This window comes from Leptidea sinapis, chromosome 27, assembly GCF_905404315.1.
Source record: "Leptidea sinapis chromosome 27, ilLepSina1.1, whole genome shotgun sequence".
NCBI classification, from domain to species: domain Eukaryota; kingdom Metazoa; phylum Arthropoda; class Insecta; order Lepidoptera; family Pieridae; genus Leptidea; species Leptidea sinapis.
The window spans coordinates 2,165,853-2,191,615 of NC_066291.1; the positions used below are offsets into that span (position 1 = coordinate 2,165,853).

General features: G+C 35.2%; 1 protein-coding gene across 3 annotated transcripts in view; it reads right to left on the reverse strand.

The window, feature by feature from the left end:
* LOC126972828 (translocation protein SEC62) overlaps positions 1-24,239 on the reverse strand; it is a 27,525-nt gene extending 3,286 nt beyond the window's left edge. The window contains exons 1-7 of one of the 3 annotated variants that reach the window (XM_050819913.1): positions 24,073-24,239; positions 13,583-13,709; positions 9,631-9,764; positions 8,326-8,445; positions 7,514-7,719; positions 5,959-6,145; positions 873-1,045 (exon numbers count right to left, since the gene is read on the reverse strand). In XM_050819913.1, the coding sequence (XP_050675870.1) occupies positions 873-1,045; positions 5,959-6,145; positions 7,514-7,719; positions 8,326-8,445; positions 9,631-9,764; positions 13,583-13,709; positions 24,073-24,108 (983 nt within the window). In that variant the 5' untranslated portion in view covers positions 24,109-24,239. Of the gene's footprint in view, positions 1-872; positions 1,046-5,958; positions 6,146-7,513; positions 7,720-8,325; positions 8,446-9,630; positions 9,765-13,582; positions 13,710-17,481; positions 17,602-20,242; positions 20,341-24,072 lie in introns of those variants that run through there. The other 2 variants (XM_050819914.1, XM_050819915.1) reach the window with 2 other exon arrangements.
* Positions 24,240-25,763: the final 1,524 nt, after the last annotated feature.

The following is a 25,763-nucleotide window of genomic DNA, read 5'->3' on the forward strand; positions in this document are numbered from 1 at the left end:
TTATAAACTAGTTATCTTATTTTATAGAGCTTCCAGGCATCATACTCTCAAATCTTTTCTTACATTCTTTGACCAAACATTCCATCGAGCTGGCAAATAGATCACACTGTAGTGCTACCTCAAGTACAGGGTTTAGAAGACAGATGGCTCGTATTACAGGCGTGTGCTTATGTGCTTGAGTGCGTGCAGGTGGCTGCGCTAATAGTGCGTGTCGCCGCGCGCGTACGTACGAGGTCGGTACAAAGAAACGCAACAAACGTTGTAATAAGTATATGCAGTCCACTCTGCCCCGAATTATTTTGAGAACAAACTTAGTAAGAGCTATGTACCTACGTAACTGCAGTGAATCAAAGCTCAGATGTCCTTGTTGAGTGTTGGGTACATAAATGGATAGTATCCATATTGCCTCTTATACAAATGTCTAAGGAATTGTATTTGGACTTGTTCCATCATTAAAGTATATTATATATCTCCACTCATGCATTACTTTTGAAGTATCGTCCCCAAGAACAAACATTGAGTTTCAAACAGAATATGTAAATCTTATAACACTTGTTTTCTTGAGATCGACATATTTCGTACTGCAGACAGAATTTGGAATTAATAAGTTGTTATCGTTGCCCCTAATTTAAATTTTTTGATCTTTTGTATCAATGTGTACAATCAAATTAAATATCTCTGTGAATGTTTGCGTGTGTGAATGTGTATTATTTTTCTTTTTGTTATTATTGTATCAATGAAACATGAGTTAAAACGCATGTATATATCTTGTATCTCTTCCTATATTGTTCAGTTCTTGTGATGTGTTTGTTATGTTACCTTGTAATAAATAAATAAATCACATCATAGAATTAATAAAACCATCTGCATACTTGAAGGCCCCGGCAGCAGCTTCAGTCCGCTGTACAGGCTCGCTGGTAGTCTCCTGCGGCTCCGCTTGGACTAGCGGAGTCTTTTCCTCTTCCTCGTCTGACTGTTTGTCCTTCTTACGTTTCTTCTTGCTCTTCGATTTGTCAGTTTCGGAGCCTGGCCCGCGGTACTCGTACTAAAATGATATTATTACAGTTAAATGAAACCAGATTTTGTTAAAGGAGGATTTACACACGGAGTTTCGTAACACAAATGTGTTACAACTAGAAGAATCCCAGGAGTGTTAGAGAGAAGTGAGTGAGCGTATGTACGTATGTATGTTGGTTATAACAAATATTATAATGGCAAACAAAAGTCAACGGCATCTAAATAGTTTTATTTTTATTATATTATATATTCATAAGCACTGACGTCACTACTTAGGACTCATTATAAAGCCTTGAAGGAAACGACGCAAAAACAAATAGCTACAGCTCTTAATTCGTTCGTCAAACTCGTTCGTAATATTTCATATAATCTAAAATAATAAAGAGAAACGAATTGACTTTAAGGAGGTATTCTATCGATCATGAATAATCTCAAAAACACCATAATCAATTTGATTCTTTCACCTACTGTGACATTATCACCGAGCACTTGTAGGTCGTAAAACAAAAAAGATTGTGTGGTTTTATGAAACGTGAAACTTTTTTTCACATTATAGACATTTTAACTAAAAATGTTTGGAATAATATTCCATTAAGGGTATAAAAATTAATTTTATACTTGGAAAATTTTAATGATAATGGGAAATAATAAAAGTAGACTAAGTCTCCAACTAATATTTTTATTGAACTCTGTGTCTTAGCCCTGGTTAAAAATATCGATTGAAAAGGATTAAAATTGATGAAATTTGAATACTTTCAATTCTTTTTCATGTATATACAGTTTACATGGGGTGACTGATTCCCTATACTTTTCAATCAATATTTTAATCAGGGAGAGTACGACATACATAATACTTAACAATTATCTAGATTATATACACATATAAAAAAACTGAAAACAACATTTTAGAAGGGTTTAAGGGTCAGCTGCTGCGAACTATAGGAGCCGCCCGACCGTCACGCGACATGCAACACACAGACGTTACGTTTTGTAGAATGAGCAATATTGTAATAAAGGTATTAAATACAACCAATGAAAATATTACTGTACCACATTATTATTCAGATAAATAACTTTATTTTTATGAAAATAAGGGACGTGACAAGCAGGACGTTCAGCTGATGGTAATTGGTAAGCCCTGTCAATTACAATGCAGTTCCGCTCAGGATAATTGTAAACCCAAAAATTCTGAGCAGCACTACAACAGCGCTCGTCACCTTGAAACATAAGATGACAAGACTTATTTGCCCAGTCATTTCATTAGCTACGGCGCCCTTCAGACCGAAACACAGTAATGCTTACACATTACTGGTTCACGGCAGAAATAGGCGCCGTTGTGGTACCCATGATCTAGTCGGCATCCTGTGCAAAGGATTTATCATAATATCATTAAATCATTTTAATACAATTACAAAGAAATTATTCTATTTATATTTTACAACTCATACGATATAATGAAAGTTATTTAGTTCTCGTCAATTGGTTATGGTTCAGTAGTCATATGAGTTACAAGAGGCTTGGTAGCTGAAGTATGATAAAAATGGTCTAGTTAACCAGCTAACATCAGGGTGTCACATTTGCGTGACGGTATGCGCGCGCATCGTAAGAATTCACTCATATATTTTTTCCCTAACACACCAAAACAAAATCTTCAAAAATGTGTATCCTACGAATGTTGCAGTTATGTTATCCTCGAACCTAGATATCAAATATCAAAACCGTCAGTGGCGCAATAGATGTAACCGTTGCCTCTCGCCACAGACCACCAGTTCGATCCTCGCCCGCCACGTCCCAATGTGTTTTCGGTTTTGAAGTCATGTGCACGTTTATTTGACACATAAAATCGGAAATGCTTCTTTATAATCTTTCCATATAAAATAATTATATAATTCTTCCATATAAAATAATTATATAATTCTTCCATATAAAATAACTATTATGACTGTTCATTGTCAGTACAATTATGAAAATTTAATATACGTTCACAAAAATCGTCATTTCATTCTTTGTAACCAATTCTAGTTGGCTTCATAAGATACATAATAGCTTTAAAGGTAAATGTATACACAATTACAATAAATTCCCAGCCCCTGTTCAGGCATTATATATAAATAAATTAAAATGTTTTATAGAAAAAAATGGTTCTGTCGTAAATCCTACTACTCCATAGCTAAATATCTAAGTGATCCAATAGCCTGGGACTAGATTATGATTATCTTATAGCTATAGCAATGACAGTACAATGTTGTATATTTTTATTAAAAAAAGCGCAAAAAAAGAATGCTGGCAGAGTTTCTTGCGCCGCTTCTTCTCTCTCAGAGCGCCATTTGTTTCCGAAGCTATAGTTGTATCTAGTATATTAGAAATTACATCAAAGTTTGAGAAAATAAATGCCTTTTATGCCTTTTATATGATTCCTCTAGTGTAACAAGAGAGTATCAATCGAGGTGATCACATACCTACCATCAGGATTGTCCTCAAGACCTCAACAAATAATAAAATTAAACTATTGTTGATGATAACCAATAATGCACTAAATATTATTTATATCATTTTAAAAGATGTATATGTTATGCAAAAAAAAATTAATCTGCGGAATTGTAAGCAAAATCCACGCCACAAATTAGGATATCATCCCCACCATCTGGATGTGTGGCGATCCTGTACAGTGCGGATTTCAAGGAACTTTCTTAGACGACCAAGCTATGGAATGAGCTTCCTTGTGCGCTGTTTTCAGCACGATACGACATGGGTACCTTCTAAAAAAGCGCGTACCTTCTAAATATTTATCGTGACGTCATCAAATGGCCCAACAGAAGACCAGCGTTGGTTTTCAAACCAGCAAACATGCTGAGTTGGGACCATTTTTTTAATCGTATATAGGAGAAATGTTTCAATCTTTTTGTTTTTTGCTTGTTTATCAATCTTAAATTTTTTTATTACTTTTGTATTTGTACATACTACTTATACGTTTCAAAAAAAAAACTTTATTTCTCTTCTTTAAAGGGCCGGTAACGCTGCTGTGATTCCTCTGGTGTTGCAAGAGAATGGGGGCAGCGGTGATCACTTAACATCAGGTGACCTATACGCTCGTTTGTCCTCTCTTCCACAAAATGAAAATCCATATCAAAATAATGGTCAGGTTGGTATATCTTCCTCTTACTAGTACCAACTATATACAAATTACATTCCTTTGGGGAGCAAGTAGTAGTAGCATACTAGCGCTCTACAAAGCGCAGGTCCGGCCACACATGGAGTATTGCTGTCATCTCTGGTCTGGCGCACCCCAGTTTCAGCTTGATCCATTTGACCGCGTGCAACGCAGAGCAGCTCGAATTGTCGGGGACCCAGTGCTCTGTGAACGGCTGGATCTTGGCGTTGCGTAGAGACGTCGCTTCATTGTGTGTCTTCTACCGCATTTATCACGGGGAGTGTTCCGAAGAGCTGTTTAACCTGATTCCTGCCGCCGAAATCCACCTTCGCACGACACGCCACAAGTTAGGACATCATCCTCACCATCTGGATGTGTGGCGGTCCTCCACAGTGCGGTTTTCAAGGAGCTTTCTTCCACGTACTACAAAGCTGTGGAATGAGCTTCCTTGTGCGGTATTTCAGGGACGATACGACATGGGTACCTTCAAAAAAAGCGCGTACACCTTCCTTAAAGACCGGCAACGCTCCTGTGATTCCTCTGGTGTTGCAAGAGATTGTGGGCGGCGGTGATCACTTAACAACAGGTGAACCGTACGCTCGTTTGTCCTCCATTTCCACAAAAAAAAAAGTAATAATTTTAATAAATTATCTAGGGATAATTTAATCCATCTTTTTCAGACTAACTTTATGTCAGATAGGAGCATGTTAAGCCGGCGTTAATTGAATAAATATTAAGATAGTAGTTAAAAGTAGAACTGTAATGACACTGAATCTTTACTTGTGTATTAACTGTTTTAATTGTGTGGTCATTTTAAATTGTGCATTGTATTTTAGTAGCATACTTTAGTGTATATTAGTATCGTTGAATTTAATTATTCTGTCACTACTGGTGGAAGTCTATAATTAATAATAAAATTCAAAATTTAAATATTTTTATTCAAAATAGGATGTGACATCACTTATTGAAAGTCAAAAACTACCACCCATTCCAAAATGAATGCCTCAGACCTGAGAAGAATGGGCGCAACAAACTCAGCGGGCTTTTTTTTCATCAAATAAATATGTTTACAAAGTAATATTGTACAATTAAACTTATTATTTAATAGCTGAGGGCGGTCACTCCATTCCCAATCTGTGGTATCATTAAGAAAGTCATTTATGTTATAGTAACCTTTACCACACAAACGTTTTTTAACAATTCTTTTGAATAACGTTATACTTTTGTTTTGAACATTTTCTGGGATCTTGTTGTAAAAGCATATACATCGCCCCACAAAAGACTTACTAACTCGAGTTAGCCGAGTAGTAGGCATTATAAGTTTATGTCTATTCCTGGTGTTAGCATTATGGTTATGACAGTTTCTGGCAAATTCACTTATGTGCCTATGAACATACATTACATTATCAAGAATATATTGAGAAGCAACAGTCAAGATGTTAATTTCTTTAAATTTTGCTCTCAATGATTCTTTAGGACCTAGGTTATAAATAGCGCGAATAGCCCTCTTCTGCAGCACAAATATTGTAATAATATCGGCAGCGTTGCCCCATAGCAATATACCATAGGACATAATACTATGTAAATAACTAAAGTATACTAGTCGCGCCGTATCTATTTCAGTTAATTGTCTAATCTTTTTAACCGCGTATGCTGCAGAACTAAGTCTGTTCGCCAATCCTTCAATATGGGGGCCCCATTGTAATAATATTGACATAGATATGAGATAGCTAATAGCTATTGGTATTCTTAAAATATAAATAAAAATCGAGGTAGGAGTAGTGACGTACGTGATAAAGAGGCCAGAAGGAAGCGAAGAATCCTACGTCCTCGGTGAGGTTGGGAAGCAGCCACAGATGATGCCGGGACAGAGTGACCATCCAGACCGCGCAGAATACCACCACACGTAGAACAGCCAACACGATTATGAACACAAGGAACGCGGCCGCAGCGATACTCAGGTAGTACACGCCCTTTCTGAAACCAACAAGATTTAAGTTCCCTAAAACTGCTTTTTATTTTCACATTTCTAGATGTTTAGCTTCTCCAAAATGTTATTTTGGTCCAATGTTTCATTGTATAATAATATATATGTAATTCTATGGTAGTGTATTCGAGTCCCGCATCATTCATAAACTTTTGTTTTCAAATTTTAGAGGGTTATCACTTTAAAAACATAACAAATTATTTAGATTTGCAAGTGCCACATCTCAAGTCTATTTCTTAATATGGAAATATTAAGGTTGAGCAGGTTATAAGCTGTAAAGTAGATCCTGTAGATGAAGCCACAACCTGAGAGTTGAACAAAGCATACAAGATTTTATGACGATACGTCACTCGGACGGTTAGCTCAGTTGGTCGTGGGTTCGAGTCCCGCATCGTTCATAAATTTTTGATTTCAAATTCTATTTGTGCAGGCTGCATTTGTTAAGTTTGACTTTAAACTGATATCGAAAGACCGTTACCTAATCAGTAAAATGATATCAATAACTTTTGAAAAACAAAACGAAAAGTATCAAAAATTTTGATATTAATATAGACCATAGAAAATTAAATAAACATTTTAGTATCTTGTTATTTAATTTTCTATGGTCCATATCTCGTCATCCGTAGTAAGAAATGTATGATGCGACAACTTCTTTAGTCACGTGAGGTACATTTTGGTAGGCGAAAATCTTATAGGTTCGCGTCAGCGACATGCTCAAGCCTGGCGCACGCGATAAATAAATAAAAAAAAAAGATTATTTATATATAGACACTTTTTGGATGGGTGAAATCTCGTGAATTGCGTCGCCGAAATACTTATAGCAGTATATCTGTAGCTATACAGCTGACATATTAACCTCAATTTTGATTAATTGTGAATTAGTGCTGTGTATATCTTATTTATTGAATGGATTTAGTGAAAGTTTTATATTTTTTTGTTTGATTAATTTATTATTGAAAATAATTTATAAAAATAAATTAAAAATTAATAATATAATTGTATTTAAACATTTATGGGAATTTCAAATTATAATACTAAAAGTTTAAAGTTCTATCGGCTATAGTCTCTACAACTACCAAATTTTCTCATTCTCTAAGAGTATTTTTTGGAATTTTTGGCACTTTGTCGAATAAATAACCGGTTGAGGTTTTCCCGAACCGATACGACTTAGGGACCTTCAAGAAAAGAGCATACTCCCACCTTAAAGGCCGGCACCGCATCTCATGACACCTGATGTTGCGGATGTCCATGGGCGGTTGCCTCCCCTCTCCCCATAATGTGAGCCTCTTGCCCATTTGCCCACTCTTATAAAAAAAAAAGCATTACGCTTAGATAGTTACGTTTGGAAGCCCCCTTACCTGACAGTGGCCGGCCACAGTGGGAACATGCACACGCCGATGGTTCCGAAGACGACGAGCGCGCCGAACAGCCAGTAGTACCACGGCATGGGGTCGTAGATCCACACGTACGCGTCCATACTGTCCAGGAACAACTGCTCCATGTGCATCTCGAGACGAATCTTGCGTTTCTTCTTCTCCTTTTCTTTCTCCTTGCCGTCTTTTTCCTATTTTTATCAAAAATTAAGTACATATAGGAGAGACAAGAGGCTTATTGTAGCTGAAGTATACAAATGGTGTAGTTGAACAACTAACAGGTTTCACGTTTAAAAAGAAAGGTAAAAGTTCACTATGATAAGATTTCTCTAATGCTCCAAAGGTTTATCTTCAAAAAAAATCAAACAGAAATGATTGATCTGGCATAAATAAAAAGGCATAAAAGGCATTTATTTTTTCAAAATTGATTCCTTTAGAATTCTTTTTGATGTCATTTCTAATATACTAGATACTACTACCGCTTCGGAAACAAATGGCGCTCTGAGAGAGAAGGAACGGCACAAGAAATTCTCCCAGCAAACTTTTTTTTGCGCTCATTTAAAAAAAAATATACAATATTGTACGGTCATTTCTATCGCTATAAAAAAATCATAATCTAGTCCCAGGCTGTGCGATCACTTAGATATTCAGTTGTGGAGTAATAGGATTTACGTATAATTAACTGTATTTATAAATTCTGTTATTGCTGAGGTAAGTAAATATAATTTGAAAAACTAGTCTAATTTAAAAAAATATATTTTATATGGTATAGTACGGTATAGCGTCGTACGGCGTACCTTGCCTTCACAAGCGCTGGCCTGGCTTTTGTCTCCATCCTTCTCGTCTCCACTCTTACTCGACTTCTCTATCTCTTTCTTCTTCGACTTTCCCTTCAGCTCTTGCTCGCTCACTGGAACCTTAAATCATAGTAAATTTAAGAGATTCATAAAGTATTGGAAAATAAAAAACAAATATTGAACGTACGTACTGTTCCTCGGATATGCATTGCTTGAAATATGTTAGCCACACCGCTGGTGACGTAAACTGAGAAAACAGGATTGACAACCCTAAAGTAGACCAGTAACTTCACAAGCTACGGCTCCCTTCAAACAGAAATACAAATAGTTTTTGCACCCTTGCTTGGCGTTACCCATCCAAGTAGATTGCATCCTGCGCTAACGGGCTTCCCACTGGTAATCACTACCATTGAAATCTGCAATGCCTGCAGAGGTCTCAGACATGCGATGCACCTAGCTTGGAGATTATTCAAGTTAAATTGGTTCGGAAAATACTGCAGCCGGCACTTGACTACATAAATACGGTGTGCGCAGTTTAAATACCAGACATCAACATTATTTTACACATTTATATAAACTTATGCTAGGTACAATTATTCTGATATATGTAACAATTAAAGATGAACACATCATTCAATGGTAACAGTGAACAGTGTTATTTATACAGTCAAAAATGTCTAAGTAATAAAATGTATATAAAGTAAGGATATAATTTATATGGTTTTATAATGAAGAGGATATAGGTACATACTACTTGGAAAAAAAAACGTCACAGGTTAGCTTGATGTGCGAGAATAATACAAACTTTTTTGAATTATCGTTGAAAATATCGATTTCTGAATTTTTTGAGTTAACTTCGTTGTATAATCTACAAAGCCTGACGATGGGGGCGTTGAGTCCAATGTTTATTCTGCAGTAAGGAATGTGAAAGATCTTGGATATCGTCTGTCTTGGGTATTTAAAGGGTACTGAGAGGGATATGCATTCTTGAAGGTCAGAATTATTTATTTTATCCTTAACTATTTTGTGCAGAAATAATAAATCTAGGTAGCTGCGACGAGATTTTAGTGTATGAAGTTTAAAGAAGTCGAAGCGTTGGGTATAAGGGCATCTATAAGATATTCCAGGTGTTGAATATCTTATACCCATAGATGTCCGTCATTTTTAATTCAAGTAGCACAGAACACCTACCACCACAGCGTCATGTTAGAAATAAAGGGCCACGTATATCGTAAATTAATAGAGTTTGAAAGGATTAGTCAGAGAGAAGCGTAACCATATTTTAGTTGTAGATATAATACTAACCTTTTTCGCCCTATGGAACAGTTTGTGCAAGAGCATCTGATGCAGGAAATCGGTAACTTCGAGACGCGTTGTGAACAGCGGGTTTTTGCCCGTCGCCCATTTTGATGACAGAAGCGCGTCCACGGCTTTTGCACCTAAACATTAAATTAATAAATATCTATTTTTTATCGTATATTCCAAATTAACATTGCTACTTCAATGACTAAACAGTCATTTTAACACAAATCAATTTTCAAACCTTTGATAATTTAAACGTGATAGACAACCGATGAAAACAGGCCAGGTTTATTACAAGCTACGTCTCAATTTTTTCGATGATTTCCCATCTGTCACATATAAACGTATAAAATTTTATATATTATATATATTATATCAGATGTCGACATAGCATGTCGCTAAGAAGTTCAGTCAACCAAAAGAGCCCTATTCTGTTAATTAAATTCGTTTAAACAAATTTAAATACAATCTCTCGTAACTAGTAATATATCTACTAAGAATTATACCATTATTGGGTTTTTTATTATTAAATCTTAATAAAAAAGAATTGTAATTGATAGAGCTTTAGTCCACGATTATAATGCTACCACTCTAATTACAAGGCACCGTTCTAGAGAAAAAAGCATTATAACCTAACCTCAAATTATGTAATTTATAAGGGTTGGGACATTTTTATGGGGAGGAAAGAAAGGGAAACGCCTAGAATTCGTTTCTGGCACTCGCCGTCCGCTGCCGCGGCCCGCTACGCTCGTGCGTTGTTTTAACTGTTGTAACATAACCTGACCTAATCAGAATTTTTATAAATTATATTGAGTAGGTTATCAACTGTAAAGTAGATCCTGTAGATGAAACCACAACCTGAGAGTTGAACAAAGCAAAAAAGGTTTTGTAACGATATGTTACTCGAACGGTTGGCTCAGTTGATTAGAGCATCGGCACGGAACGCCGAAGGTCGTGGGATACTAAGTCCAACCCGAATAAAAGAAGTTTTAAGTCAAAATATGAACTATATATGGATTGTAATAAAGTTTTGCATATTTATAATTGATACAAAAGTAAAGAATCAATAATCGACGAACTAGCGCCTGCAGTTTGGTACTACTTAACAATCGGCTTATGGCACGGCGGGTACGGGCTGTTTGACATTAGCATAGCTAATGCTATAGTATGATTGAGTCCATCTTTAGTCGATACACACTAATCACCAGCGGACATGACGGACGTTGGGCTGCCCAAACACACTGATTACAAAAAAGCATATAAACGAGAAACAGATCATGATGGTCGTGAAATTTTACTTCTATTAAGTGCCATATAAGTAAATTTTTTTCTAAAAAGAAAGAAACAAAAAAGACTTATAAAAAATGTGTACATTTCCTAAAAATCGGCCCTAGATCCACCAACCGGAACCAATTACAAATAATACAAGTCTCACAAACTCCCACAAATTTTCATAAATATGGATTTTGCCGATGCTATTCAGAATGATATCGGTGAAGAAATTTTCAAAACAAATTCTATAGTTTCAGAGGTTATCCCCAAAAATACTAACACATAAAAGTAACACTTTATGCATATTATTATAGATAACATAAGCAATTAATACGTTCTTAACTTAAATAATAATATCCATAAAAAATCTAACACCAAACATCAGTTACAACGCGGAATAAGTTCACATAGTAATAACAAAGATAACCCTTATTGGGTCATTAGAACACACATGTTTTGGAAGCATACTACAATCGCAATAAGTATGATTTTGCCTTGCCACTAGTATGTTATGACGAACAATAATTTGGCATAGCCATGCATTATTCAAATGACTGAAAACCTTTGATAATGTGCATTATACAGTTATTAAACACGTTTTTCATAACAGTTTTTCAGAGGAGGTAATTGTTCGAAAAGACAACACATGGAAAGAAAATATATGTACTTATGAAATGCTATTTTTAAACTAATTATTTTTATTTGCTTACTGAGCACGTAATGCTTATAAAAAACATTGGTTGATGAAACTTTCACAGTACACATGTCAGAAGTGAAACCTGCATTGTACAGGAACCTCTAAACTGCATATGAAGTCCTGGTACATGTTGCTAGGATGACACAATATCTCAACCGCTATGGAAGACTTTACTATCACCACTATCATATTTATGTTCTCCTGGTGTCTATGTAGTAATACGTCGTGCGCATGACGTCAGAATATATTAAGGTACACACGCATCATACATACGACAATGTCTTCTTCAACTATGATCGCCTGGTACCGAAACACTGTATAATGCTTCCGATCTCATTTTATCCCACGTTGAAACTTATGAATGTGTTTGTCTCTTTTTAGTGTCTCGCTTTTTCGTTTCATCGATGTTCATGGGGTTCAACGAAGCTAAAGAAGTTTTTACTTCAAAAACTAATAAGGTTTCTTCGTACAAAATTTAAATCCATAAAATTGTATATAAAATCCTATTCAACTACTCAGCAGGAATGAACTTTCTTTGATTTTTGGCTGAAATTAACAAGCACACAGAGATCGTTCTTAAACCAGTAATATAATGTATTCAAACAAAAGCAAAGTCTTATTTCGACTTACCAAAAGCAAAACAAACTCTCCTGTTTTTATTGCTACTGAGGATATTATTAAATATAAAATTCGTTAAACAAGAGAACGTTAACCCCGCGGAGAGATTTTAAGAGAATTCGATCTTGTTTCAATAGCAGTAAGTTCTTGTATTCAATTGTCATTAGCATTTGGTCAAAATCTTGCTAATGAGTTGAATAAATGAATTGATTTACTTTAATTAAAGATTTTGTAGCATCCTAATCTTAGTTACAGGCTCATGAGATGATGTGATTGGGGTTATATTGCGGTACGATACATCCATGTCATTTTGTGATGTATACGACTGAGATCAGTTTGTGTGTGTGTGTGTTGCGTGCGTGTGTGTGTGTGTGTGTGTTTCGTGTGTGTGTGTGTGTGTGTGTATGTGAGTAAGATGATCGAGTCCATTCTAACCATAGACTTAGAATATAGAAACTAGACGAACTGACAGCCAAATATTACGTTACTAATTTTGATTTGTCAATGTGTGCGGTAGCGAGTGGTTTAATATTCAGTCTATCTCCGGTTGTGGCCTACATGAGATAAAAATCGTGACTATCGTTGACTTTTCTGTCACTCACCTTATCCATTGTCTGTCAATGTATATATGTATATTGTATAGCTTACCTTTGCTATAGAAGTTTGAATGGAAATTACAATTCACGCGTCCTAATATAAGGCGATAAGAATGACTTATCGGGTATATTGGGACAGCTTCAGATTATTGACAGCTAATTACTGACAGTAGAAGGTAGTAATTTATATCTATCTGTACTTAGTAGGTATATTCCGAACGGCCGTAAGGGGCTAATGCCAAGCTGACTGTTTTCAACTTGTCAATCAAAATCGGTTACATAAGAGTAAATTCGCTTACCTTTTCTTTTCTAGCTGTATCTATGTCAGAGATGTTCTTAAATAATTTATTCATATCGCGTTTGGTGCATAACCAGACTATAACTAGGCAATATTTGTAAAATTTTGTGAAGTGCACTTGACATACCGACACCGGACCGTAAGTCCTTGTATATCTTGGAAAAAAAAACTATTTCAGAACGGACCTGATAATAAGTCTATCTATGCTTAACCTTAACACATCTCTATATAACACATAGAGCTAAAGCACAGTATATATATATATACGCTAACGTTCGAAACGACATACGCACACAGACGCAGATCTCAAAAAGGCCAATAAGCGGACGTCACGTCACGAGCCCTGCGTGTGCCGTGTATACATACATGACACCTGCATATGTGTGCGTGCGTTATATCTTACGTTTGTACGTAGTCTCCATACTGCTTTAGCTGATAAGTAACTTTGTTAAGTGAGATTCAGATTCCACAAACCAGTAAAATACTCGACGTGGTGGTTCAGGAACTTGGTCTTTTTGGTCGGTACGTTTGACTTGAGCCATTTCGCGACGGCGTACTCGTCCTTCGTTGCCGATTCAGACTCAACAGCGTCCCCGAACTCCTGGAAATATATTGAGACATAGCCACTGTAGAATATCATTCATACATTAAAACCTGGGTATGTTATGGAATACGAGGCGAAGAGTGTTCTTGGTCACGTGATTGGATATCTTCTGGTGATCTTTTATCGTTGCGTAGAAACGTCGCTTTTAAGTGGGTCTTCTACCGCTATTATAACGGGGAGAGTTCCAAAGAGCTGTTTGATCTGATCCCCGTCTCCGTAATCCATCATCGCACCAAAGGCCTGCAACGCTCCTGCGATTCTGGTGTTGCATCAGACGACCCGTACCCTCGTTTATCCAACTCCTCCATAAAACAAAAAAACACGACACACTCATCCTGGATGACCAGGTAGATCGTGTGTGGAGTTCCTCCAGTGTGGTTTTCGAGGAAGTTTTCCACGTACAATCAATTCGAAAAAGACCTTTCAAGGGCATCAACGCTCCTGTGACTCCTGTAGTATTGCAAGGGTGGGCGGCGGAGTTTACTTACCATCATGGATATAGGTCATATTCCATAAAAAAAAACACTAAGCCTTAAAGCCAAAGGAAAGATACAGGCAAATGCGACATTTGAAAATATAATTTTATTGAGTTATATATCGAAGTACTCGTAAAAATTATAATAAAAATAAAAGTTTGCGGTCGTTAACCGAAACCGACATTGACCTCAATGGCCTTCAAACCGAACGAACAGGTATATTCTGTCATAATGATACGTCATATAATTATTAAATTTTGAATTAAGTGAAATAATCTGATGTGAGTTGGTAATGATAAGAGGATGATGACGACCTTTACACAAGCGTGAGGTCGCGGGAACAATGTTCACCTAAATTTGTGAATCGATCAGCACACATTGATGCTATATGCGGTGGTTATAAGCTACAATAAAGTGAGCCCCACCTAATGAAGGAAGAAAGCTTTCGGATACCACATTAGGAAAATAGATACTATATAAATCTTACGACGGTATCTTATATAAACCATGCCGGTTTGTGTTCGATTTTAAGCTGATCGTTTGGGTAATAACGTGCCAAATAGAGCTTGTGTAATGACGTGTCAAATAGTTTGGGTAATGACGAGTCAAATAGAGCTTGGGGTAATAACATGTCAAATAGTTTGGGTTATAACGTGTCAAACAGAGTTTGGATCAGACAAATCAGTAAATATGTTAATTTCTTTATACTTTTATCCGAATGTTTGATTCCGCAAGGTAAGTTAAGACTTACTATCTATTATATTCTGCTGAAAGCGAAAGCTGCGAAATTTGGTTTCGTTCATATAGAAACAGTTCATTTAAAACGTTTAATAAGTAAAGAATCGATCGATACATTTTATTTATTAAATATGATTGTACAATAAACAAAACAACTCAAATTCCTCTCGCGCGATGCACTCAAGTCTCAAAGGCAAAAGTTTATTTTAAGCTTAAAATGGTTGAACGTAACCATTTCCGTAAAATGACTGCGTCGCATCGAAACGACCCAAAATATAAATAAATAACGTCGACGATTTCATGAGCTGCTTATTTTAGAGATAAGATGATGTATAAAAACTATCATTCTAAAACTGGGGGTTATTAATTGGACCATGATTCCGAATATATTGGTAGTAAAAATTCAATAATAAAAAATATAATAAGTGTTGCAGATTATTTTAATTATAATATAATGCAATTGAGTGCGTTTTCACACGCTTTTTACTATCTTCACGTACTGTATGTTTGTTTGTAACCGATTCATTTGGGCGCGATTTTGACCCACTTTAAACGGCCAGATTTCGTTCAGACTTCGTAGATTTATGGAGGACTGATGACAAAACATTAATTCGATAAAATTATTCCCCTTTTAAATTTGCAAAAAAAAAAAAAAAAACAAAATAAGATTTTTTTTAATTTATATAATTTTCATCTATCGTCGATAAGGCAGGAATTGATGTTATTAATAAATTTCAACTATTATCTTTAACCGATTTATCTAACATTAGGAAATTTTTTAATACCAAAGAGAATTTTGTGCTTCTTAGCTTGTTTTATATAAACTATTTCATTATTTAATATTGTACATTGAATCATAATGATGCTGGCTACTAAAGTCTAAAAAACCTTTAAAAAAAAATCTGCAACTACAGAACTCTCTCGCTTAAATGTCAATAGCTATGATACAGTTAAAGGGAGCTCTAAGTAACTCTTACGTATTCCGGGGTTTGTCTTTTTGAAGTTATACTTTTTTAGGCGCGTTATGAAAATATGATGAGAGTGAAATTTTAAGATGCGCGCGCATCACTGTAACACAAAAGTAACAGGGTGAAGTTGGTTCCTAAAATATTCTGACGTTTGCGACATTCGTTTTTTTTTTGTTTCTCCGTTCATTATTAGGATTAGCGAAGTACAACCGTATTCGTTATTTATTAATTAATTGTCAAAGCCCTCCTGCTATTCGAACAAACGTAAACAATAATTTTAAGGGTTTTTGCTTTGTTGGGCCAACTTCTTGCGCGCATACATAACTTTTTTTGTGGAGGAGTAGGACAAACGAGCGTACGGGTCACCCGATGTTAAGTGATCACCGCCACCCACATTCTCTTGCAACACCAGAGGAATCACAGGAGAGTCGCCCACAGGAGACTTTTAGAAAAGGTTACGTGTACTGGTTACATAACAATATAATTAATAATTATGTTTTATGATTTTCACGGCAAACGAAAGCACCCAGAACTAGAGCAATCACGGGAAAGTTGAAACGAGTGCCTACAGCTAGTAATTTATAAAGAAAATTAGTTTACCTGCACACAAGTTGAATCTACATCAAATACCATCAAATTATTGCAATAATATAATCGCATTACTGAGTAATTCCAATCTCTATTATTGCAATATAATGTACGATTTTAAATTATTTTGAAAGTAACCCTGCCTGTCTGTTTATAGCACTCACCTCAAAACTACGTAATCACCTCAGTCGTTGATGTCGATAAAATTTATTTATGGAACAAACTAATTATAATCTTACACTTAAATATGAGATAAGTCGGATAAATTATATAAATTCTTGAAATCACATTGTTTCAATTAAATTTAATTTGGACATTTTGTCGAGCGAAGTGATAGTGTACTCTACATTTTGTTTATAGAAATTATTCAGTTAAGATATTTATGTCGCAAACCTATGGAGCTAAAACCATCATTGAACCATAAAAAGTAGAAGAATATAATATATGATATAAATAATAGAAATAAATCAACAATTCATCCCTACTAATATTATCTAGATGTAAATGTGAATGTAAGTTTGTCTGTTACGCTTTTACGCCGGAGCTACTAAACCGATTTTGATGAAATTTTGTACAGCGATAGACTAGAGCTTGGGAAAGGACATAGGCTACATTTTATACCGGAAAAATCCATGCATCCCGCGGGATTTGTGAAAAACATAAATTCACGTCGATGAGCTATACTATACCAATAATAGGTTGAGATTGCCATAGCAATCTTCTTCGAAATATGATGCAATAAATATGTTGGGAACGGGAGCGAAATCGGGAACCGGAACTGTTCTTCGAAAATCAATTCCAAACGTGCTTATGATTGTTAAAAACCCTTCTTCTACTCGGACGAAGCCGTGGGAATCAGCTAGTTACTTAATAAAAATAATTATATAACCTTATTTGAGGTTTTTTATTACATTGTACGGGTGAATGTGTGTATGTGGTAGGTATGTACGACAGGGCGTAATTTTTATTTATATATATATATGCAGTATTAATACTTACCATAACTAAATGTGTAAAATATTTATATTTAGTCACTTATTTATTCACACAACTTTATTCAGACTGGGCAGACTTTGTAACACAACTGCCTAATCGGACCACCTTTTAAGAAATAAATATTACGAGCCCTTCTAACCCGATAAGAAAATTAAACTTGTTTTTGTCACAGACATGAGGATCGGGTAAGTCCGAATATTTTGTTTCGCTTCTTTACCAGAGTAATTCGCGTTACTAGCCTTAATTGAGGAAACGCGGGCCCTTTTTAATGTGAAAACTGGTCGCTTTATGGTATGGGAGAAAAGCACTGAAGCTCGTGGTTACCGTAATGTCAGAGATTGAAGAACTTATATACTTACTGTGGCCATAAATACTGTTACAATTAAAAATAAACAAAATATTACATTTGAATTTGGAATCTGTCATTTTTATATGGTTGTTAATTGATATTTCTCATATTGGCGTGTGGTGATAAAGAGAACCGAATCGCTGTCATTGTACACAAAGCCTACACAAAGTAGGTATGGAGCCGAATGCAATTTATAAAACTCTCCACTCGCTTCGTATTAGTAAAAAGTTTGTGTACCAGGCTATTAATAGGTACAATGAGACCTCCTCTGTTTTTGACAGAAAAAGCACAACAACTATGCAACAGCACCTAGACTTGCAGTCTGTAAGAGACGTACTGGTCATTTCTTAACTGATAATTTAAAATAAAATAGGGTGGTAAAATCGAAACAACTTCTGAAGCGGTACGCAAAGGGAGGTCACAGAAAATCTTTGTTTTCGGATGAGATTATTTTTTCCATTTGAACAACATTTTAACAAACAAAATGACCGTATTTATGCTTAAAGCTCTAAGGAAGCTTCCCAATTAGTCGACAGAGTGCAACGCGGGCACTATCCGACTTCATCACTGAAGTGGTTTAGTGGGCATTAGCTATGAAGCAGTGACTGAGCACACTTTTGTGAAAAAGGTGTCAAAATATCTTGATTCACTTGTATCAGGATACCATTCATGAGGAGTTAGTGAAGCGCCTTAACAACATCATGTTCAATAACCAAGAACGGTCCTTCCAGCAAGAATAGGCGCCGGTCATAAATCTCGGTGTACGCAGTCTTGGTTGGAAACGAACGTTTCGGACTTCATCAGAGATGAAGACTGGCCGTCCCGACCTTAATCCGCTGGATTATGATTTATGGTCAGTTTTTAGAGAGAACGGCTTGCTCTAAACGCCATGATAGTTTGGGAGTCCCTAAAACAATTGGCAGTGAAGATTTTTTCCATGGAAAGAGTGCGTGCTTCTATTGATATCTGTATTACGGCCAATGAAGACCACTTCGAATAAGAATATCTTTGGAATAGGGACAATAGAGCGCAGAAGAGATTCATGAAAAGTTGTCCCCACTTTACCCCCGGTATATTAACCCGGGCAAAAAACATTGGTACGTAGAATAATTATTGTTATTCTGCAACGCTCTTCTGATTCCTCCGGTGTTATGAGAATATGGGCCGCGGTGTGTAAAAATTTACTAAATATAACCCAATCTTTGTTAATGTTAACCATATATTGCACGCCTCATAAGTGAAGCGTCGACTACGTGCTCTACTCTCGACATGTCAAAAAAGAAGTTTTCTCGATACTGAAACTGTTTTTTTAACCGACTTCAAAAAGGATCTCCTGTTCTCAATTCGATATTTTTTTATGCATGTACACCGATTACTCTGATTATGATCCGATTTATGTAATTCTTCTTTAGTTCGATGCGGAATAGATGCCACTTTGGTCCCATAAAATTTTACATAGTTTGGCCTACCTTCATTTTATGAACATTTTTGTCTACGTGGATGATATAATTGTTATTTGTGTACGGCTTTTTTAGGAGTTTTCAATCAAGTTGATTAAATATTATTATTAATAACTGGCACTAAAAAGAAAAAAAGATGCAAAAAGCATAAGAGGTGTACCAAACAAATTTTTTAATTATTTGATACTTTTCAGTTTTTGTAGTCGGTTTTTTTAAACGTACTTTTTTACGCTTTATATTAGCTTGATCTGTATATATCTATGTAATGTGTAACGGAATCTTTGGACACGAATTTCACCCACTTTAAAATGTCGAATTTAATTAAAACTTTGAACACTACATTATCAACGACAAAATACATATTTGTTTCTTATCACACTAATTTATACATTGGCATTGAACATTTCTATATACTTTTTATTTTGGTTTTCTATTAAAGCATGTGTTTTAATTTAATTAATACTAATTTACCTATAAATTTTGAAGTTACCGTTTTAGGAGACTTGAATTAGGTAATGTGAGAAGTTTCAAGGCAAATCAAATTTTCAATGTAAAAATTTACTTAAAATATAATCATAAGATTATGATCATAGATATATACTGGTTTACGCAATTAAGATTATTTAGATTAAAATATTAGGTATGTAAGTATACCTAATATTTAATAATATTTTATATACTACTAACTAAGTAACTACTATTTAAGTAGACTTCATTCGTTTTAATTATTTCATAAGTTAGAATTGTAAGCTAGCTGTAAGTCTCCCAAATATTAATAAATAAAAAATAAATAAAATAATAATAATAATAAAATACTCAATGAAAAAAATACATCTACCTATGTAGCCTAACAATAGAGTTTGACTAACAGACGCTATATTCATAGAAATTCCATTTAAATATATAACCGGTTCCACCCACAAATTTATAGGTATTTTAAAAAATATGTACTTACATAGTCCTTCATACCTACACTTTCACGTGTATCTGCGACAACGCACAAATACTGAATGACTTACAGTGGGTCGGTCGGTGAAAGTGGGACATTTTACTACTACAACAAAATAGAACAGTTTCTTGATGATTGAGAATCGTGTAGGTTTTTCGAGTATTTAACTAATAGGAGACGGCATTGACACTATAATAAGTAGAAGAGCGCGGCCTATACTCATTTTTGTAATTTTTAATTAAAACGTGTTTAATTTTTTTTTTTAATGAAATTTTCAGCCTTCAAAGGACGAGGGACTCACTTGAAGAAAGGACCCCGCCATTGAAGGGATAGTCGCCGCACTTATTTTTTTTTGTCGTAATCACACTTTTATTAGATACACAAGATCCGTATTGGAATATCTTTTGGAATAGGGACAATAGAGCGCAGAAGAGATACATGAACAAGTTGTCCCCACTTTACCCCCGCTATATTAATACGGGCAAAAAATATTGGTACGTACAATAATTATTATTATTTTGCAACGCTCTTCTGGTTCCTCCGGTGTTAAGATTTTTTTTATGAAAATAAGGGACGAGACGTGCAGCACGTTCAGGTAATGGTAATTGATACGCCTTGCCCATTACAGTGCCGCTAAGGATTCTTGAAAAACCCCAAAAATTCTGAGCGGCACTACAACTGCGCTCGTCACCTTGAGACATAAGATGTTAAGTCTCATTTGCTCAGTAATTTCACTAGCTACGGCGCCCTTCAGACCGAAACACAGTAATGCTTACACATTACTGCTTCACGGCAGTACCCATAATCAAGCCGTCATCCTGTGCAAAGGAGCCTCTCACTGGTACGGGTACGAATGTTTATGCTCGCGACATCAGCATAAAAACAGAAGCCATAAAAATAAAATAAATAAAAAATTACAATGGGAAAACTACAAAAGCTGTTTACTCCAAATGCCACGAGGGGCTGCTGAAAACCAGTGTTGTGATGGTGTCTTCTGCACTGACCAACAATATACTGAGTCAGCTCCTTTTAGCAGGGAATCACACACCACACAGTTATTTAATATTTTATTTTTGTTTACATTTTAATAATTTTTTTTAACATTTAATTTAATTTATTACTTTAAGATTTATACTGTAAATTGAAGGTGTGTGTTTTACTGTTAATAAAGTGTTTCTATTCTATTCTATAATAAGTATATATAAGACTGGCAACACATATCTTAACCTAGTTTTGCGGATGTCTATATCGGTTGCCTCACCATGTCCTATCATATGACTCTCTCATCCTTTTGCCCACTCAAAAAATATTTAGACATGGATTGGAGAATGGATGCCTATATGAGTTTAACTAAACTGTCTATGCAAAAGGCAAGGGTACTGGGTCACTTTTTGGTGTGCAAACATTGTAAGAATCAGGTGGCAACTGCTAATATCATCTTATGAGTGCAGTGTTAGTCTCCCACAAATACATTCCTTACTTGCAGGTTATCAATAATTGCAATAAGATTGTCCACAATTGCAAGTCATGCAATGAGATGCATGAGCCCAGGTCAGATAATGTGTGTTTGTAATCATTTGCAGTCCACTTTTTTCATGTTTGAAGTTTGCATCTCATTTGGTTTATTACTCCAAGTGAATATTGTTGTGAGTAATTAATACTATCAGGAGCTTAATATGAAAGGAAATGCACATGTGTTTCATTTCAAGAAACAAACTACAATAACCATACTCCCTGACCACATAATATATTCTTAATAGATATTTAAATGAGAAACATGAAGCCTTAATGAGTAAAATGTGATGAAATCAATTTGATGAGATTTAAATAAAATCATTTTTTTTTCAGAACTTAAGCCAACAAACTTAAACATAAATGAATGAATCTTAAACATCAAAATAAAATATATAAACACTGACGGGTCTTTTACAATTGATAGCTCCCTTTCTAATAAAACCCTATTGTCTGTATATATTGTAGAGATTGAAACTGAGACCAAATACAGAAATCTGTGAGATTCTTTTTTAATTAAATGATATTATAATTAAATTTAATCCATAGCCATAGTGGTCTTTTTAAGTCATCATATATATATGATATATATATCAGCATATATATCATCACCTCACCTTTTTTCCTAGTACCCTAAACCGGAGAGCATGTATGAAAGGAATAATGAAAGTGGATGAAGCGAAACAAGTATGTAAGGATCATAGCAAGTGGAAAGAAGTAGTCTCTACCCCTACGGGAAAGAGAAAATGCTATATATGCTGAGTTACTTGTGCCCATTCTTCTCAGGTCTGAGGCATTTAATGGTCTAATTTTATTTCAATTTTTTGTTTTCTGGAATCCTTTATGGATATTCTATTATGGAATTGGACAACAAGCATATCAGCCACCTTCGCTAGTTCAGGCCAGTAACACTCCAAAGTGGCAAGACAACTTGGTGAGTTATAAGACTTTTTGATGTACATGCTGTTAAAGGATCTAATTCAAATATTTTTACTCAAAAAAAGGATATGATATCTCTTAATAGTTACCATGTCATATTGTCCTGGAAACATTGCACAAGAAAGTTCTTTCCATAGTTATATTGTGCAATAATTATGAGGAAAGATGAATTTCTGGCATGTTGTGGTATTATAGTGCAATTAACTGGTGGAGCTCATGTGAAACAGCTCTTCAGAATACTCTTCTTGAAATACACAGAAATATAACATTTGAAAGAATATTTTAAAGTGAAAACTTCTTTAGTGGAATTGAGCATTTTTACTTGGGGGTATGATAGCTCAATAAATGAATATTGTATTTAACCACATAAATGCAAGTACTTTTATACTGATAAATAATGCAATCTGTGCTAAATTATTCCCTTATAGTTCCAATATATTCAAAAAAACACATACATGTTAATGTTCAGTTTTCACTTCTGCCGGAGTGCAACCCATTATTTTTTTCTCTTAGTTATGGTGAGAGCCTTGACTAATATTAAAATTTCACAATACTCATATAAAATCTACCTATATATCATTAAAAAACAGTGCTTTATTATTTTAATTCAACTGATTGGGCACTACAATATTATTATAAGATTTTTACAATTACAGTTGGACCTATATTGAGGAAACTCTATACTACAACATGAAAGTGTGATCCTATGATATTTATACAAGCTTTTTTTTCACATGTAGGCTTCTGTATGTGAAGTGATCTTATAGAGTTACAGAGAATTGGGGTAGTAAGGATCTTGACCGACTTACAATGAAGTGATACTATAAAACATTGTTATTTAAAATTGAGCAATTAAAAACTCTAATGAGAACAAATTTAAAATGAAATTTGTAAGCTATACATTACCATGAATAAGATGACAATAGCATTAAAAATCAAACAAGGTAGTTTTAACTCCCGAAAGGCTTGGCAGAGATCAAACAAAGACATTATAGCCGGAAGGATGGAAGTTATTTTTAAAATTGTTATGATCTTCATGCTGAACTGCGCAGAATATTATTTGCGTTTTAATTAATAATTTATTTTGCACTGTGAAGTGTGAACATAAAATTGTCGATTTATTATTGTTATGTACATAGAAGCACATATAGTTTGATGCATATTTAAAAGACATAAGATCACAATATTAATAGAAGTTTATCGATATATATAGTGATATTGATCGTTTTATGATGATTTTAAGGAATATTTCACGAACTCTAAATATTCTATATAACCACGAGAACATTGTTTTTTCGTCGTGCTTCGTAGAAGTAAATATAGCGGCACTTAGGTCTCAATATTTACATGACTAATTAAATAAATAAGTACCTAGTCATACGCACCTCTTTACGTTTTCTTGTTTTACGTTTCTCGGCCATAACAAAATATTGTTCAGCGAATCCGATTAAGAAATGTTAAGAATTAAACAAATATTACACATCTACAAAAATATGCTCCAACTTCCAAGTTATAAAATATGTACGACGAATAACGATTTGATTGATGACGATAGGAGACTGACAGTGACGTAACGTCAACAGTCAACTTATGACCCATGTATTTATTTGACAGATAACTAATGCCATGAAGACGCGGAAGGTAACTCGCGAGCACAGACTAAAAAGAGCTCAGACAAAAAAGATGGATACTTCGAAAATTCGAGTGAATTTTTAGTACGATACTAACGCGGCAGAAATAGCTCGCAATATCAATGTTGCGTTTGGAGAGGGGATTGCTAATTAAGCACCGTGCGATTTTGGTTTTAGTGCTTTTGCCATGGAAACTTTGATTTGAAGAAGGAATCACGTGGGCCTGTGGTTTTTATTTTTAATTTTACACATTTCCAATCACCACACAGGTGAATAACAATGAATTAAAAGGGATGGTGGAAGCCGATCCGAGCCAAAGTACCCAGGAATTAGCGGCATGGATGAAAGTTATCTTACTAACAAATTTGACTCATTTGCAACAAACAGATAAAATAAAAAAAAAATGGACGCCTCATGAATTGACTGATCTGCAGCAATAAACACGGGTTGAAACTTGTGGAATTGATACAGAAATGAAGAAATATTGGATCGAAATGTGATCAAACGATGAAAAGTTTTTACGATATTTCCTTTACGATAACCGTAAGCGAAAAATGCCATGGCTGACCCGAGGTCAAACGCCACAACAGTTTCCTAAAGCAAATCTAACCAATAAAAAGGCAATGGTAGCTGTTTGGTGGTCTCAGCATGGTGTTATTCACTATAGCTTTCTCCGATCTGGTCAAGCAGACGACAGATGCCTACTGTGCCAAACTCCGAACAATGATAGCAAAACTAGCAGTAAAACAGCCCCGACTCATGAATCGATCTACACCATTATTGCTCCATTATAACGGAAGACCTCATGCCACCTCTAAATGATGGGCCATGATGGACGAATACAGGCTATTACGAACGTGTAGAGGGCATAATCGTCTGCATTGGCCCATGATGGGTGACGTTGGCGTGCAATCGCCGCTATGTCGGTTTTTCGGACAAACATCAAAGGAAATCGCGGCCATGATTGTAAGCGTGTCCAGAAGATCGCCGATCAGTCAGTTCGTATTTGCTTACGGTGCGGTGCAGACGCGTGCTATATTGTATGTTTTTGTAGCTAACCTACCTTTGGCACCTACGATTTTAACGCATTACGTACAATATCGGAACAGAAACGGAGCAATGAGGAGACTTTCAAATTTATTGAGCTATACCAACAGGAGCCTACAATTTGGAATCCGAAATATAACTTCGATAAAGATAAAAACAGGGTAAGTAGTAAGAAGAATAAATAGTATTATCTTTGCTCTGAAAAGGTATTTTTTACGTGCCTTGGGTAGTGCCCCCTAAGAATTTCGTGCGTGTGTTTATATATAGTATATATGTAGGTATAACCTTTGAAACACACAGTCATTGGTACATGCCTGCTGGGATATGAACCTGAGCTCTCTCGAATGAAAGGCAGGCGTTCTCCCACTAGGCTACCACCGCTTTTCAAAGTTAAATAC